We start from the raw sequence: 18,979 nt of genomic DNA on the forward strand, positions 1-18,979 counted from the left end.
CAGATTGACCCTGCCATTTGTCCATTCTCGCCCATCGCACCCCATAGAAGGGATTTTCAGTATGCATCGCACCTCCCATGTGTATTTAGGTTGGATGCAATGCACTTTGACCATGGAGCAGGTGAGATGGTCCAGTTTTGACCAGTTCTGAGTAGTTTTTCATGGAGAACTTCTGGGAGAAGATGTAATCAGTTGACCTTGTTCTTTTAGAGGTTGGAACAACACTTTTAGGGACTTAAGAGCCCTTGGTTTATGGACATTCATGATTGGGGTTGCAGTGCCCAAAAATGTCTATAACATTAAGGCATAAGGGTAACTGCCAAAATCGCATTAATGAGTGACGAGGAGGGTGAACGACCGATTTTAAATTTGAAACTGTATATAACACGCAAGAAAAGGGACACAACACTAAGGTTGTTCAGCTGAAAATTAGAATGCCTTGGTTTCCGGCTAAGAAGAATGAAAAACAAATGGAGGAAAGCCTGTGGTTTTAGGCACTGCCAAAGGAGTACCAAGAGTTATTCCTCAGGACAAGAAACCCTACTATAGGGAGTCCATATAATCCCTTGTCGTAGGTAGCCGAGCTCCCTAAATCACCCCAGACGCTGTGGACTAAGAAGGACTCCCAGACTCTAGAACCGGTAAGAAGGTTGCTGTGACATCTGCACTTTAGTAAGCTCACCATGGAAGAAAAGGGCAAAACGATCACAATTGAAAGTGATGAGGAGAAAGTGGGTTCTCCAACATATGTCAAAGAAATAAACCCCAATGAGGATACTATCCAGCTAGTACGATGGCCCAAGTATGTGCCCCCAAGTAAAGGGAAAGCTAAGGTACCTACCAATCTGGATGAAGTCGATAATATACTTTTCACCCTGTCCATTCCAAAAGGAGTTCCATTTGAAAGCTCGATGGTTGGCCGAATTTCAACAATGAAATTTGAAGACTGGGACCTGGCAAATACAATAAAATTTCCCCGTTTGGCGATTGGCGCACTGATGGAGCAGAATGCAAAAGGGACATTTACAACCCTGCAGCCAAAGGAGTGTTTGCGAAAGGTAGACAAGGCTAGGCTACTCTATGGAGGGGCTACGTCAACAAAGGACAACAGTAGTCAGAAGGTACCCACGAAGATGGGCACGCAGACAGGGACGGAAACCACCACGGGTGCGCCCCTAAAGTGGCCAGTGCCGACAGAACGGACGAAGCCACGGAAGAAGGCCAAGGCATCTAAATGGGACGATGAACTAACCACCTTGACCGAGGGTGACCTAGGGGACATAGGGGACATAGGGGACATCTTTCGCGAAGCCACTCGGGATGCAATTGACAACACCATGTTAGAGCACCAGATTATGTTGGGGGAGCTTTGCGCGTAGCTACAAGGACTGAGCACATGGAAAACGCACATAGGAACCATCGCTACTCATGAAGTTACAGGAATATTAGCCACCAAGCAATTAATGAAGGCCCAACTGGCTCATACTATCGCAATTCCAGCAAGAGCCTTGATAACGGAAAATGAGGAGGACCGAGCTGTGGTAGGACGAATTCAAGGAATGAGACTCAATTTGGCTGCCTTCCCATGTGACAGTTTGTACCAGCTCCAGGACAATGCCACGATAGAGCTCCACACCAGAGAGAGGCACGCGACACAAGTACTTAATGAACAGAGAATTAATATCGAACAGTTGAGCGTGCAACGGGACCAAGCCATCGTATAAAGTCAACAAGGGGAGAAACTGGTGGGGGAAGAATGTTTGCGAGCCCCTGAGCTTGAGATTGTGCCCGACTTGTCTATTGGCGTACGAATGGACAAGCTGGCTAGTGGGTTCCATGCTGTGAAGGAGGAGGCTGCAAAGATTGAAGTGGAGCTCAGTTTGCAGATTACTGAGCTGAAATTATAGGCACAACCTTCAATGCCCATGGAGGCCATCGAGCAGCACAAGAGCATCATTAGCTCTGGCTGAGAAAATATCACATGATCCATGAAGGAATGCACATGACTTGTTGACGTAGGTGCTTATCACTCTCACTTCACTCCAAGAATATCTTACCCTACACCGACTGGAAACTGAGGCAAGAGAGCTCCAGCAAGCTTATGATGATATCATAGGAACCAAGCAGACGGTTGTGGTTACGCAACGCTTGGCCAAGATGAAGGAGGCTCAGGCTCTGAAAATCCAAGCCGATGCTACCCGCCAGAAAGAAGCAGTGATCAAAGAACGTCTCCAGCCATGGATTGATGAGGCATTCGTGGTTTCCATCGCCATTGAGCGCAAGGTGGCACACATGCAGGTAGAGTATGCATCGGGTGAAGAAGCTTTCGCAGAGATTGATGTGTCGGCGGCCCGAATTGCACAAATACAACAGATTTCGGTTGAGTTTACTGCAAGTACCAACGAAGTACAGAAATTGTTGGCTGACCTCCGCGAGAATATTGTCACACCAACCAAGTGACTCGGGACGAGTCACGATGATTGTGTTGGGGGACTGTTGGGTAGCAGAGGGCCTGCGTAACAGTTTTGGGGTTCAAAGTCTGAAATTTTGGGAAAGATATGGTAAAGACTCCGCGAAGTGCATGGAGCACGAGTTGGAAATAAGTTGAGTTAAAGGGTTGTCCCGCAAAGAAATAATATAGAATAATAGGAAGTAAGTCGGTCTGCGGACCATAGGAAGGTATAAATAGAGCGAGGCTCTATGGGTAGAAGGTAGCTTTTTGGTATGTAATCTTGGATCTGATAGGTAATGGGTGTTTGAGAAGAAAAGTCTTGAAGCGTCTATAAGTCTGAGTTGAGGGTATTGGGTAGTAGATAGAGGCTCTGAAGCGGTGTGCACAGAGGCCTGGAAGAGTCCGCAGCTGTGTGAGCAGACCCCTGCAGTTGAGTGCGCAAGGTAGATCTGGATGTATCGGTGATAAAGTGGAAATAAAGATAAGTTGATTTTGAAACACCGTGGTAATCTGAGCTATTGTAGATCTGGTTACTTTATGATTGATAGTTCTATTGAATCTCTATGCATATGCTTTTGTTCTAGGTCAATGCAAATTTGTATCTCTGTTAAGTGCATGCACTGGTTATATTGATTAAATGTTTGTTTAAAGACCCTCACAAGTAGATCTGATCCATAAAACTCCTTAATTAGTAGCGAGGAATAACCATGTCTCAAATCTGCGTGGAAGCAAAGTAGTGCGAGGCTATAGAATGGGGCGCGAAACATCCAGACCACATCTAGACATCCCAAGGGTGTGGAAACTTGGTTCCAACACCCTCCCCTGCTACCTCGAGTGAGACCTCAGTCCGCGCTCCGCGGGATGTTGCCGAAAGGGCCGGTAGCCGCGGGATTTGTTTGGTTAAATAACTCTTCCAAACTTGGGTCAAGCCCATATAAGCCAACACATACACCGGTTTCAAGTACTTAATTATGCAAATTTCAACATAAGCTAGATCATATATTTGTAAGCTTTGGAGTGAGAGGTTATTGTAAGCATAACAAGTTGTTAAATCCTTGTTACACAAAATATTGTCACCATGAATTTCTGCAGTCAGTGTGAGTCTATCACCACTCATACTGTCCTCCTTTGCAAGTCTCAAACCTCAGCTCTTCATGTCAAGCTTTAAAAATGAGAGAAAGTCTTTGAAAATCTATAAAACTCAGGTTCCGCACTTTCTCTTACCAGTACCTGCGGTCCTGCACCCCTTGGTCATGTTACATGAGGACCTGCCTGCTCTGTCTCTAAAGGAGTGGCTGCAGACCCCTGTGAAAGTCAAAAAGGCGCAAGTTTATTCTTAAAAACTCACTTTGGGTTAATTCTATACGCTTCTAGAAGGAAACTTGACGTGGTTGGTTCGCTCCTAGGTGGTTCATGCATCCCATAACTAAAGGAGCTAACCTCTTGATGAGAGGAGCTTATCCCTTTGAAGGAGGGATCTATTCCTTTGAAGGTGGACCTAGTAACTTCCCTCTTATGCACTATAAATTGAGGCATTGGGTTGGTTTCTAGGGAGATTGAAAGCTGAACATTTTTGAGGGTAAATGCTGTTGGAATTAAGACTTCCTAGTTAAGCTTGAGAGGAGAGATTACATACCTTTTGGCTTCATTGGGAAGAGAGTGAAACTTGTCAAAGTAGAGGAGATTCTTGCTGGACCCTGGGAGGATCTTGTACAACATCAAGGCACCAAGGTTGTAAAGTTCTTCTTTGATTAAAGTTAATACAATCAGATTCATTTTTCTCAATAAATTGTCTTCTATGGTTTATTTCATGAATTCCTTGATCATCATGATAAATATGGTTTATTATATTGGCTATGCAGGTGGTATTTGATATGTGTGTTTGTTACAAGTTTGCAGATTCTTTAAAAGGGAGCTCATTTGGACAAATGGAGCGTGGCTTCCACAAACTAGCACTGGACCTGAGGTAGGCCTAAAACATCTGTTGGCCTTTATTTATAAATTGCATATTTAGAGAAAGATAGAATTTGTTTGGTTTTCTTGTCGCTAGATATCATTAGATACTAGGGAGATCGGTATTGTCCGCAAGAACAATTTATCCGCCCGACAAAATGGCACCTCCGCTGGGGACTTGAATTTTTGGTTTTTGCCTTTGCTTTTACTTTGACTTGAGAAACTGTTTCTTTGTTTCTGGTTTTTTCTTGTTGTGTGGGATTGGGTAGGTTTATAGATTTTGAATTGTTTTTTGTTTTTTCATATTTTTGAGAGTGGACCGCACCTGCTGTTTGTAACACAGTGCAGACATACCCACACTGTTCCTTTACTACATAGTGCGGTACCGCGCCTGGTTATACCAGGGGCCTGCGGACCCTGTCAAAATTTTGAAAAACTTAAAATATTTTCATTCAGTTAAGCTTAGGATTTGTTTATGTGTTTTAGCCTCTGCCCAGATCTGCACTTGTCTTGTCAGAAACTTTTCGTAGGTTAATTCCATTGGCATTTAGGTTTTAGGTGAATTTCTAGAAGCTTTGTGTGCCTGGCTTGATTTTTGTTTGGTCTTTGTAGTAACTCAGAGCTTAGAGGCCTTAGAAACCTCAGATCACCTTGGTTTTTGCTGGTCTTCTTATGAGTCTGACCGATTTGTAAAATATGCCTTTGTTGAGGAATACATCTTGTTTTTCTCTTTTCGAAGCTTCAAAAGAACTTGTTTTGAAAGTTTTGGATTTTATTTTTAAAAAGAAAACAAAAGCTGGTTGTTTTTTGATTAATTTGTGATTTTGGACAAATTAGTCCTTAGTTTGCTCATAACTAAGTAAAACATCCTTGAAAAGAAATCTTGTAAGCTTTTACTTCAATTAGTTTTTTAGAATTTATAGATCTCAAGATTAGATTTTTCAATCGTTTTGAGTGTTTAAAAAAAAAAAAATCTCTTTTGAAAAGTTTGTTTTTTGTAGTTTTTGATTGTTGAAGAAAAATTATTTTTTTGTGAGAATAATTATCAGTCTCATTTTTTAGTTAATTGAAAAAGACAAAAAAGTTCTTCTTTTTATTTGTTTGTTAAGGAAAGATTTGTTTTTCAAGCAATTGCATTCTCAACTCTTTCTTTAGCTAGAAATTCATTGAAGGAAAAGGATTGTTTATCATCTTAAGTGCATTTTTAGTGTTTTGGAGTCGAGTCTTCACACCATAAAGTTTCTTCTCCGCACCTTTTGAATTAAGAAAAAACCAATAAAAATAACGCTTAAAGTAAAATCTATCTAGTAATCTTTTTATTTCTAGGGCTCTTTATCACCAACATAGCTTAGGCTAGTATCTTGGAGTAGGGAGTAATTAACTCTCCAAGATAGTAAAACAAACAAGTAGTTGTATCTTGTGGTAGGAGATAAATTCCAATTGTTACATCTATTCTCTGGGAAGCTCCTCTTAAAGGAGTTGAGCACGAGGTCATATCTGAACCAGTGGGGTAATCAATCCTTCCTCATCGGGAACGATAGCAGATATAAACGTATTAAAAATGGTAAACCTCAGATTAACCATTGTCGAGGAGCCTAGGGTCACTTGTTGGTAAACCTTGGATTATATCAAGGAGCCTTCAAGGGGATTGAGCTTGCTACTCTGCCCTTGCGTGTGTATCGGATCACAGACTGTTCCTCCAGGTATATTTGTTTATGTTGGTAACCATAGTGACCATATTCTATAGGAATCTTTCCTAAGGTGACGATGGAGGAAAGATCCCACTGTACCTAGAGCAGACGTCGACTAGACTCACTTGGATTTTCTGGGGGGGTTCTCTTCACTTGAGACGGTTTAGTGGAGAAACTTGTGCTAGTATATTCATTAAGCAGGTTGTTGGGGTAACTGTTCCAACTGCCATTTCTGTATTGAATTCTGCAACGTTGGATTTCATCACCAACTAGTGTTTTCGGTACAGAAAGTTACTGTTTGTGTGTGGTTTGACCTCCTAGATTCTTTAGGCGTGTGATTCAAAATTGTTTGGTTCTTTAGAGACTTTAGGTGGTTTTCATTGAGATTTTTCTTTGTTTGCGTGTGAAGTAATTAAAATTTTTAATCGTGGCTGAATTACCGAGGCAGTCCTGTAGACTTCAGGGCCAACCTCCTGAGTTTTCACCAAGCCAGCTAGAAAGGCTACGAGCCCTTGTAAGTCCTAGTGACAGTAGAGTTGGGTCACTTGAAGAAGGAGAGTCTTCTTTAGCTGTACATCCTGATTATCATGTTCAAGCACCAGAGTATATTATTGAACCTGTTTCATGTTCTGAAGTTACTGGTAGTTTTTCTTCTACTAGTGAATTAGCCGAAGAACGTGAAATTTCTAAACTGGAAACTGAACCTGCTGCTACTCCATCATCAGGATTTGCCTCTCCAACTTCCAGTGGTCCTGGTTCACCCAGGGTAGAAATAGTCATTACCCAAAATCTTCCTTATGGACTTATTGCTATTGAAGAACTTGTTACTTCAGAAGAAGGTATATCCATCCCTGAAAATCAACCAGCTATAGAACTTAGGGAGCGTGAATCGATCTTTTACAGTCCGCCTAGGAGGGACGCTTGGTATCTTTTATTGACCAATTTTTTGGAAAACTTTGGACTAAGTTTTTCACCACCTCACATTCATTTTCATCCAACACCTAGGGGTTATTATCCTCCTTTGAATATGTCAAGACAGTCATCCATGTTTTCTCAATCTCCAGAAACATTTTTATATGGTGGTCCTTCTGTTCCCTCTGGGTATCAATCACTTACTAGTACTTTTTCGGGAGCATCTCCTCAACGTGTTGAACAAGGGTTATTAACTGGTAATAACGGAACTAAGCCATTGAGTGTAGAAGATATTCTTATCATGTCAGGTACCATTCCAAATCCGCAACCTCAAGGTACCCAATTACCGCCTGGGGGGCAACCTCAAGGATAGTACATACCTTCGGGACAGTACATTCCTCAAGGTCAACTCCAATATCAATATGTACCTCAAGGTCAACCGCAATATCAGTGCGTGCCTCAAGGTTATCAACCTCAAGGTCAGTACCCAACCCAAGGTTTCCAACCACCTTCAGGTCAATCATTTGTCCAAGGAACTAGAAATTTACCTTTAAATTACTAACCCTACCCTCAACCCAGTTATGGTCCTCAATATGTTCAATCTTCTATGGGTCCATACCCCGGAATGAACTTAGTGTGGGATCCATCTCAATCCCAACAGATCTTGCAACTAAACGTGCAGTTGTCATCTCAATCTGGACAACCCTTGGTTTCTGGTTCAACCTAGCAACCTGTTCAGCCTACTATTCAAACTTCTGCACCTTCTGTAGTTTCTTAGCCTGGGCCTAGTTTGCCTCAAACTCCGCCTCAAACGACTGCGGCAACTGCTGCAACATCTCTTCCATCTACCCCACCTACTTCTAGAGTATCGACAGCTCCGGTTTCTACTGTTCTTGCATCAATTCCTCAAGTATATTTACCTTAGTATGGACCCACAATTCAGACTTCGGTTCAAATTCCTATAGGACAACCTGGTCCAAGTACAGTTGTCACAAGTCAACCTCAATTTACTTATCAACCATACCAGGGACAGTACCAATACGGTCCTGCTGTGCAGAACCCAGTCTATCAGTATCAACCGTACCCTAGATATACTTATCAGCAACCTCAACAACCCCAGTACGGTCCGGTTAATCCTGGTTTTCCAGGAGGATATAATATCCCAAATGCAATTCCAATTCCTAGTTATCCTGGATATCGTCCTCCTAGGGCTAGTATCAAGACCCAGGGTTTTCGAGACCCTAATCGTTAGTTACCATTCATTGCAAATTTGGACTTGCCTGACTTGTCGCGCCTTACGAACGATTCAATTAATTATCTTCCGTTTTGGCTGCCAATGCCAAATAAGTTGCCTAGTGACATCCCAAAGTTTGAAGGTAAATCAGGAGAGGATCTGTCAAACCATGTGATGACTTATCACCTCTGATGTGTGTCTAACTCCATTTCAGATGATTCATTTCGTTTATAGTGCACTCTAATTGGTATTGCGGCCAAGTGGTACATTGAGTTACCGTGAGCCTCTTTTTATAATTTTAGTCAGCTAGCTACTTCTTTTTTAACTCATTTTCAGTTACCAGTCAGATATGACAATGGCACGGAATTATTAACTTCATTAAAATAGTCAACGTCCACTTACATTTCAGATCACATTCATGAATGGAGACGTCGACGACGTTTAGTGAAAGTTTTTATTCCGGATCAGATCTTAGCAGAATGGTTTGTCAAATCATTATTACCTAAAATCATTGAGGATGTAGCTAAGGCAGGAGTCGTTACTGAAGAGCAAGTAATTGCTCAAGCTCAGTACCTTGACCTCGTTTATACGCAGTCGGGTACCTTACATGAGAAAATCCCCGACCTTCCTAAACAAAATCAAATAACTGTAGCTCCTTCAGGGTCTCATGCCGCTGATGGTATGATTGGTACAGTTAATACCAAAAGTAAGAAGAAATCTTCCAATAATTCTTCTCCTATCATAAATTTACCAGATTCCCCGACAGGAGACTCTTCCGCGGAAATTTCTGCCGATATTCATGTTGTAGAGTCATCTACGGCCAAATCAAAATCCGGCGGTAAGAAGAAAGGGAAGAAGAAAAATAAATCAGATAAAAATTCGAAAGAGAAACCAGAAAAAATGGAATCTACTGATGAGAAACGTAAACCTCGTTATCCTTGTCTCATTTGTGACGAAGAGCATTTTGGTTTGTAGATTTCTGTGGAGTGGTTTTTGATAGCCTGAATTCGGATATTCCACAGTGTTCATCTTTTTGTTTGTCAACGTTTCAAGTCTAGACCAAGACTCATCATCAGGACTGATTTACAGAGAAGAGAAAGTGTGTGATAAATATGGTGTAGGAGGGTTGTTAAGTTGGTAAGCCGACCATTTGATTATTTAATGTTATTTTAATTAATTCCTGTAATATTATCATATTATATTTATTGAACATATTACTATATGTGTTCTAATTTATTTATTTTTTTGTAAAAAATTTCTTAACCTATTTTAATCTTTGTTAATGTACACAGGTTATAGGATTTTATTGTTATTAATATAATAAGTTTTTAATATTGTTAATTTAACTATTAATTAAAATTAAAAGTGAGATTAGTTTTATATTGCTATATTTAATTAATTTAATTAATTTATAAGCTATATTTTAATCTAGATTTAAAGTTCTTAAGAGTTTAAGCTAAAGGATTAGGTTTGATTTTTATAATTAATTAATTAGTTATTATTTTTATTTTTATGTACATAAATTATAGGATTATGTTCCTTAATAAGGTTGTATTATTATTAATATACTGATTTTTTAATATTGTCAATTTAACTATTAATTAAAATTAAAAATGTGAGACTTTATCTAATTAATTTAATTAACTTATAGGCTAAATTTATTTTTATTTTTAATTTTATTTATTTATTTATTTTTTTGGTTAAAAATGGATTCAAAGTTCTTAAGAGTATGAGTTAAAGGGAATATTGTTGATGTTTTTGAGTAGTTTTCTATTTATTTAAAGATAAGTCTAGATATATTAAGGTGCAAAGGCCATATCTCTTATAGTTTTAAAGGATGCTTTTGGTTAAGAGAGGGAACTGCTAAGATTGGGTAAGATGGGGGGAGGAAGGGGTTTTGAGGAAGGGAGGGATAACTTATTCATGGGGGGTAAGCAGAGAGTTCCAATTTTTACTAATATCCAGGCCTCCATCCCTATTAAGGTTATGTGGGTGTTTTATGATTTCAATAGCCTCACGAACTTTCCGCTTGAAATGGTGTTTTTCATTAGCAATGACTTTAGTGTCCTCAAGGCATATATGATGGTTTGTTTTACCAGCATGCTCAGCTAAAGCTGAAGAGCGAGTTCTTTCTTTATGGATATCTGCACTATGCTCTTTGAGCCTAATCCTCACTGAAGAGCATTTTACAAGAGACTACCCTCATCGCGCTGAGGTTGCGAAAATCATCAAAGTTTCTCAAGCGATTGCTGTTTTGAAGGATCCTTTTCCTAGTCAAGACAGTAATATGATAGGTTCTTCCTCAAATGCCTTAGAAGAACCCATAATGATGATGTCCCATGTTAGGATTGCGACACGATCACAAGATTATGGAAGTAAAAGTCCTGTTGGTGGTAAGGAAGCAGAATCTTCTAATTCGAACTCATCAACTTCAACTCCCAGTTCTGATCCACTACAGATCGAGAAACCTAACCTAGACTTAGTAATCAAACCCCCCACCAAGGGTATACTTCGAAATTCAGCTTTCAATCCACATGCGAGAGCTGCTCAGAACTATAACATTGTTGAAGATTTGGCTATTTCACCTTCAACAATGTCGGATTTGGAGGTGCTGCAATCATGTCCAGCACAGCGTAAATTGCTATTGTCGGCTATAGGAGCTGTTGATATTCAGGACTCGAACCTTATAATCTTTGATTTAGAAAATAGTACACCTCGCTTACCTCATCAAATGGCTTTCCAGATTCCAGTGTTAGTCAAAAACAAACCTTGCTATAGGACTGTGATTGATGAGGGAGCTTCAACGTGTATTATGTCGATCCAGTGTTGGAGATATCTTGGTTCTCCTACACTTAACGAATCCCCGATGATTCTAAAGGCTTTTGATGGCCGTGGGTTCCATCCTTTTGGCATTCTACAGGATTTACCTATAGGGGTTGAAGGCAAAACTGTTAATCTAGATGTGGAAGTGGTTGATGCCCCTCTAGATTACAACCTTCTCTTGGGTCGTAGTTGGTCTTACGCTATGAATACTGTTGTTTCATTGGTCTCTCGGCTCGTAAAGTTTCCTCATAATGGAAAGGTTGTAACTATAGACCAGGTAACTTACTTTTCATCTGACCTAGCCTGTTCTGAAAGTATCCACCATGTCGGCAAAACAACTATCCCTTATAAGGATGTTGGAGTAGGACTAGTTAAATATTCTAGTTTACTAGGAACTTTTTCCTTTCCTCCTCCCAGTGTATCACCTTCTACTGCAACCATTCATATGATTTCATCAGACACTATTGTTTATGATGATCCTTGGATCGTCCCTTCCGAATCTGAGATGGATTCATTTGGTGATGCTATGCCTTTGAGTCCCTATGAAATTTCATATCAGGCCGTACAGTCGTTTTCCGACCCTTCTTTAACTGAAATTGACTTAATGAATGTGGTCCATGAAGAATCACTTTCAATATCAGACTCAGATTCAACAACGTTTTCCGAACTTGTTCACACTGACGGGCAGATCGGTTAAATCTTGTCTGTTAATGATTTACCATGGGAAGATCTTCATCATAGATCTTCGTTTTTACCTGAGATTGATCGTTTTGAAAATGATTTTTCATCTATTTTTACAACTGATTATGTCAATGAACCTTAGAATCCATTGAAAAATCCTGATTCTGAGTTAAATTTGGGAAATATTTCTCGAACTATTCCTATTGACTTTTCGGTTAAGCCTGGAATTGTTGAAAACATTCATATAGGTGCCTCTTGTACGGAAGATGAAATTCAAACATATAAGGCCCTATTTCAAGAATTCCACGACGTGTTTGCCTGGTCATATGAGGAAATGCCAGGAATTGATCCTGCAATTGTTGTTCATGAAATCAAAACTTACCCGGATGCTAAACCCATCCGGCAACGTTTGCGTCAGATCCATCCGCGAAAAGATGCTGCTATTAAAGCAGAAGTTGAAAAATTACTTAAAGCAGGTTTCATTTATCCAATTCCCTTAATGGATTGGGTATCGAATATCGTTCCTGTTAATAAAAAGCAAGGAAGAATAAGAATATGCATCGATTATAGGGATATTAATCAAGCCTGTCCAAAATACAGTTACCCAACTCCCTATATCGATCAAATCATTGACGATTGTGCCGGTAGTGAAATATTCTCCTTCATGGATGGTTTTTCCGGTTACAATCAAATCCACATTATACCTGCTGATCAACCAAAAACGGCTTTCATTTGTCCATGGGGGACATTTTCTTATTGCAAATTACCTTTTGGGCTCAAGAACGCTGGAGCAACTTTTCAAAGAGCCATGTCTTACGCATTTCATGACATCAAGCACATTGTGCAACCCTATCTCGATGATTTACCTGCTCATTCATTACATCGAGCTGATCATCTCATCCATTTACGAGCAATGTTTATGAGGTGTAGGCATTATCGAATTAGGTTGAATCCACACAAATGTGTTTTCTGTATAGAAACGGGTCGGTTACTGGGATTTGTTGTTTTGAAAGTCGACATTCGTGTCGATCCCTCGAAGGTTGAAGCTATTGTCAAATTGAATCCTCCTTCGACTCTTCGCCAACTCCAAAGTTTGCAAGGGAAAGCAAACTTTTTACGTCGATTCATCCCTAACTACGCCGAGATAACAAAGGGTTTTACCAGGTTGTTGAAACAGAATACTCCATTCTTTTGGGATGAGATAGCCGATAAATCTTTTGATGCACTAAAACATGTGTTAACCCATGCACTGTTATTGCATCCTCCCAAATACAACTAGGACTACTTCTTATATCTCGTCGCCTCACATTCCACCATCGGAACGGTATTAGTTCAGGAAGATGAATTCGGTAGTGAACTTGTGATCTATTACCTTAGTCGAACCTTAAATTCGACTAAGCTAAAATATTCACATATGGAGAAATTGGCCCTGTTAGTTGTTCAAGCTGTCCAACGTTTTCGTCATTACATTTTACTACGCAAAACTACTGTAATTTCCGACTGCAACCCTATGATCTATATTTTGACCAAACAATTGCTAGGGGGCAAGTATTCCAAATGGATTGTTATCCTGCAAGAATTTGACTTGGAGTTTGAAAAATCTAAGTCAAAGAAATCTTTAGTTTTTGCGGAGTTGATGTGTGACTTCCCGCGTGTTGATACTGAAACTGTGGCGGAAGAGCCCATTGTGGACGAATCCTTGTTTCTAATCAACACTCTTGATCCATGGTATGGAGATATCATCGTTTATCTCCAAACCCAATCCTTTCAGCCTGAAATTTCAAGATCTCAGTGTCGAAAAATACGATTCCAATCCCAACAATTCAAAATTATTGGAGATACTCTTTTTTGTCGTGGGGCGGACTCTGTTTTCCGGTGTTGTTTAATTCATGAGGAAGCTGAAAGGGTTCTAAATGACTGTCACTCTATAGCGTGTGGTGGTCATATGTCTAGGTTTTCCACAGCCCAAAAGATATTGCGCACTGGCTATTTCTGGCCGTCTTTGTTTAAAGACTGTATTAACGCAGTCCGAAAATGCCACAACTGCCAAATTTTTGATTGAAAGATTCGCGCTCCACCTGCTCCTCTCCACCCTATAATTTCCGTCGGTCCTTTTGCGAAATGGGGTATCGATTTTATTACATGTAACCCTCACTCGGCTGGGGTTCATGCGTATATCATCCTTGCGATAGATTATTTTACCAAGTGGACTGAGGCGATGCCTACATTTTCGACAGACGGTAAAACTGCTACGATTTTCATTTTCAATCATATAATTGCGAGGTTCGGTGTTCCACAAGCGATTATCACTGATCATGGGCATCATTTTCGAAATATTATGATGACTGAACTAACAGACCAACTTGGTCTGCATCACGATAGTTCAACTCCATATTATCCACAGGCTAATGGTCTGGTTGAAGCCATCAACAAAGTCCTAGTCATTATGATCCGACGAATCATTGGGATTCATAGGTCGAATTGGCATAACATGTTATTTTCAGCACTTTGGGCGTATCGAACCTCAGTAAAAAAATCAACCGGTTTCACTCCTTTCCAACTCGTTTACGGTTTGGAAGCTGTGTTACCTATTGAATGCGAAATCCCGTCATTGCAAATGGCCATAGAATTACTTCCAGCCACTTCGGAAGAGGAGAAACATTTTTTGTACTTGGCTCAACTAGATGAGAATCGACGTGATGTTGCACTAGCAATCGAAACTCATGCCAAACGTATTAAAGCTCAGTACGATCAAAATGTTACACCTCGTAATTTTTTGGAAGGAGACCTAGTCTTACTGTACGATCAAGAAAATGATAAGTTGGGCACTGGAAAATTCGTACCCATGTGGCATGGTCCTTATGTTGTTAAGCGAAAGCTGGCAAAAGGGGCCTATGAATTGGTAGACTTTGACGGAGTCTCTTTAGGTAAACCCATAAATAGTCTTTACCTGAAGAGATATTATGCTTAAATCTGGGTGTGGAGATTTTAGTTAGGTTAGTTTTCTTTCTAGATGGTGTGTTTTAGATTAAGTGTGCTTAGCTTAGAGACTGTTTTTGTCATTATTCCTGCTTATCTTGATTTTACTCTTGATATTGCAGATGTCAACGTATCTCCAAACATACATTGGTTTTGCTGATGGTGCTTGTTGTAATACACGGAACATTTCTTCCGTAGCTTGGGTTATCTATTCGCCCTCTGATGAGTTGGTATCTATGCATGGGGTAAGCCTCGGTCAAACAATGAACAAAATTGCAGAGTATAGTGTAGTGATTGAGCTATTATCTGAATCCATCCCATTTGGGATTCAGAGTTTGATTGTGAGGTTAGATTTTGAACTCATTGTATTGTAGCTTAATAGAGTTTATGCCATTAGAAATCCAGTGTTATTGAGATTATTTTTGAGAGTTCATTTCTTGGAACGTGAATTTGACTATATTGAATATCAGCATATTCCAAGATATTTAAATACATTAGCAAATGGAATTGCTTCTCGAATGTTAAGTAGACATTTGCAATAATCAAACAAGTAAATTTAAAAACATTCCATAACATGTTTTACAAGATACCCGGTAATAGTGATATAGCATAGCATAAAAGTGTGTCAAATATACATCATCTTCGATCATAGGTTGAGAAACACCTTATGATCGGCAAAAATGATAGTGCAAAAAGAAAAAATGTCATATGAGTCTACAACAGGCGATCATCCTATCACTGGTGATGATCACGATAAGAAACCACTGTATGGGCCACCCTACAAAGGAACCTCCTGAAAGGTCCTGGGACCCCAATCACACAGCGTTGTAGCCTAAGAGGAATGTCATCTATGCTAGTCTCTAGAATGTCTACTGTCAAATGCTCTAGATGGTTTTCCAATTCGGCCAGGGTCTTTGTAGATTCGTCCCGTGGGGCTGGTGCTGCTGCAGCTGGCTGTTTCCTCTCATAGGGCCAGAGAGTGGTTGGTTGTCGTGGACCTACATTTGCATTTGAAACTTTTTACTATCAATTTTTAGATGATTTAAAAACAAAAAAAAATTAAATTAGAAAATTTTGAAAATGATTTTACCTGAGTCATCCCATTGCTCTCCTGGTGCAAGAGCCATGTCTGGGTCACCACGATAATCCATCCCAACATAAGGAAAATCCTGAATAGAAAAAACTTGGTTCTCCAACCAATGAAAATACTCAGGAGGAAATCAAACAACCTCTAAAACCTACTCAGGATGACGAGCCATAACTGCAACCCAACACATCAGTTTGGGCTCTCAAGGAAGTCCTACTTCAACGGAAAGATGCTGTGGGACCAACATTGGGACCCTCTCTAGACCAAAGCTCACAACTAAGAAACCATATCCAAATTTTTTCAGTTGTCCGTTCTTTGCTCTAGTCAGTTGGCCTTTTACATTAGCCAACACAACTTCGCACCAGTGGAAGACGGTGCCTCGAAAGCAGTCTACTGCCATTCGCATTTGGGATCCAATGGCCATATGTAGTGCTGCGCTTCTGCAGAGCCTGGTGACAGTAAATGCAATCACTTTGAGTTCAAGACGGGAAATGGTTTTGATATCAATCCCTTTGTCCTTGGTTTGGTCGTTACAAAACTCTAGCCAGAGGCTATCGATAGACTGGCCACCTGGCCTAGTCTTGAATAGAGTCAATTGTTCACCTCTCTTAGGCAAAACAATCAAAAATTAAATGTCTTCCGGCTCCATTTTGAGCTGGTGGCCACCAATAATGAAACACTGGTCCTGCACATTCCACCTGTCTACCAGCCACTGCAAAAAGTATACTTGGGCCCTCATGCCAGGTATGGCCCAGAATTTATATAGCCCGCATGCCCTTAATGAATCTATTGAGGGTTTATGATTTAGTGTGGCAGCATCCACATCCTCGTGCTCCCATTCCCGTCAGCTAAGCATATTGTATACCTTAGATTCAAAGAAAAGGTGGATTAGAACATCTTAAATCAAAGTTTTTGGGCAAATATTGGAAAATTTGGATTTTTAGAACATATGCCACGGGGACCGCATCCTCTAAGTTAGAGACAGTGCGTAGGTCCGCACTCTTCCTATACAGTAGGTGCGGGCCCCTGACTTTTCTCTGCATGCAAAAAATTCGGGGTCCGCAGGTTTCGCATGCTGCGCCTGCGGACCCTCGCAAGCGGACCTTTAAACAAAATTTTTCGAAAAAATCAAAATATAAACCTAAAAACAAAATTTCAAACGGTTGAAATGCAAGAGTAAGGTGATGTGGATTACCTGGAGGTGACAGTGTTCGATTTCAACAGACGGATTTTCGCAATCTTCACGGGAAGTTTCTTACCCAAAAGCTCTCTTTCTCACTCTGAAGTCAAACGGTAAAAATGAATTTACAAAAGCCCTTTTTATAAGTTTTTTTTGAATAGATGAATTTTTAATTTGTTTATTTTTCACTTTAAAGAGGTAACTTTTGAAGCATTTTTATTTATTTTAAATAGGTATGAGTAATGTTTGAGTTTTTGTGCAGGATAACAGATTTTTCAGGCAAAATTGATCATTTTCGACAAAAAACATTAGAGTCACCTTTAAGCTCTTTTCTGACTCCTAAAGTATGAAAAGATTGCCGATTTTTTCTTTTTAAGCTTGTTAAAATGGAATTAAAAAGACGGTCCGTTTAAAACTCTTTTTTGACCGTAAAAACATGAAAAGATTGCCGGATTTTTGTCGTTTCAAATTCGATATTGGTTATAAAACGACGTGTCATTGATCGCTTTTTTACTTTTTCGGATCAGAGACACTAATTATGAAAAGTACTCCTTGATCATAATGGTAAATTGGTTCTCTCAAGTATTATTTTATACTTTTTTCGGGCTTGGGAGACACAAATTTATGAAAAAGGACAACCATGGAGTTTTCTTAAGTTTTTCAGACTCCCTAAAATTGAAAAACGCCGAGTTTCTCCTATACTAGACTCGTTAAAATTTAACAGTAAAGGACCTGTTCAATTACAAACATGAACAGACCAATCCTTATTAGGGTTCGAATTTAAACTAAGTTGGACTCATCCGAAGGATGAGCTTATAATCAAGCAAATGTTATCCTCCTCAAGCTTGTCAAAAATAAAGAGGTACTTGCCAGAAATGGTGGGGGAAAAGAGAGAAAAATGAACCTGCTTGTCATACTTTGTGTCTCAGAAAAACATTTAACCACTCTTGAACACGACACTTTTTGTTCACCTGGGTTGGGAAATCCTTTGCCTAACAGTTAATCAAACCATATTGAAAGTCTTCAGCCGGTTTCTGGGTATTAACTTTGGGTCAATTTTCACCAAGCCATCTGCAGTGTCGTTATGTGTTCAAGAGGTCAGTGCAAATAAACCATTCATTTGCAAAATATCTGTCATCCATCTTGACCATCCTTGAGTCAGTGCTTGCAACTATATTTCTTCAAACTTGATCTATGATTTCGTGTTGTGGGCTTGCCTACAACGGATCGCTTTCTATCGACTTCAGCTCATTATCTAGAAAGATGATCTAGAAATTGTCAGTACCTTGGGATCTGCATGCCTCAATGGCAGGTTTCTCACCTTCGACGATAGGTTGCATCATTGACCTTCAATCAAAGGATTCCGTGACATGTTCGACATCAACACATCTATTCACATTTCATGGATTGTACTGAGTACTTTGAGAGCCATTGACATTACTGGTGGTTTCTCTCACACTTGTTAATAGTTTACATCATTGACTGGTAATCAAGTGGTTTCTACCATGTTCGACTTCGACACATTCATTCACATGGATAGAATTGTACTATTTCGGGAAGTAGAAATCAAGACCTTGGATCTAGTTTCCACCATCCAAGTTGCGAGGAATTTTGTATTCATTATACAGTGGACTATTCATAAACAGATGGCTGTGCCCATACTGTGTCTACATGAGTCTATACTTGTGATGTATTACGAGATCATTCCTATATCAGAGAAGTTTAGTTAGTTTTCTAGTCAGTTTTGATCTGAGTATGGGAATGCCTACCTCAGTGATGATATGATCTCATATATATATTTTGTATTGAATGTTTTTACAGGTTCCAACCAGGCCCTCCACAAGATGATCCTCGAAATTATAAAGTACTTCACTCTTCCTAGATGATAAATGAAATCCTCATCTACTACAGACTTCGCACTTTAGGGGGCAATCTGTTACACAGAATATTGTCACCATGACTTTCTGCAGTCAGTGTGAGTCTATCA

At 39.8% G+C, this 18,979-nt stretch overlaps 1 protein-coding gene across 1 annotated transcript in view; it reads left to right on the plus strand.

The window, feature by feature from the left end:
• Positions 1–1,811: 1,811 nt before the first annotated feature.
• The window catches only part of LOC149205388 (uncharacterized), a 132,936-nt gene continuing 115,768 nt past the window's right edge, over positions 1,812–18,979 (plus strand). The window contains exons 1-2 of the mRNA XM_089397392.1: positions 1,812–1,878; positions 2,048–2,395. Coding sequence (XP_089253518.1) covers positions 1,812–1,878; positions 2,048–2,395 — 415 coding nt within the window. The remainder of the gene's footprint in view (positions 1,879–2,047; positions 2,396–18,979) is intronic.

This window comes from Pinus tabuliformis, chromosome 1_2, assembly GCF_031772625.1.
Source record: "Pinus tabuliformis cultivar Carrire ecotype Pingquan chromosome 1_2, CPIR1, whole genome shotgun sequence".
In the NCBI taxonomy this organism is placed as follows: domain Eukaryota; kingdom Viridiplantae; phylum Streptophyta; class Pinopsida; order Pinales; family Pinaceae; genus Pinus; species Pinus tabuliformis.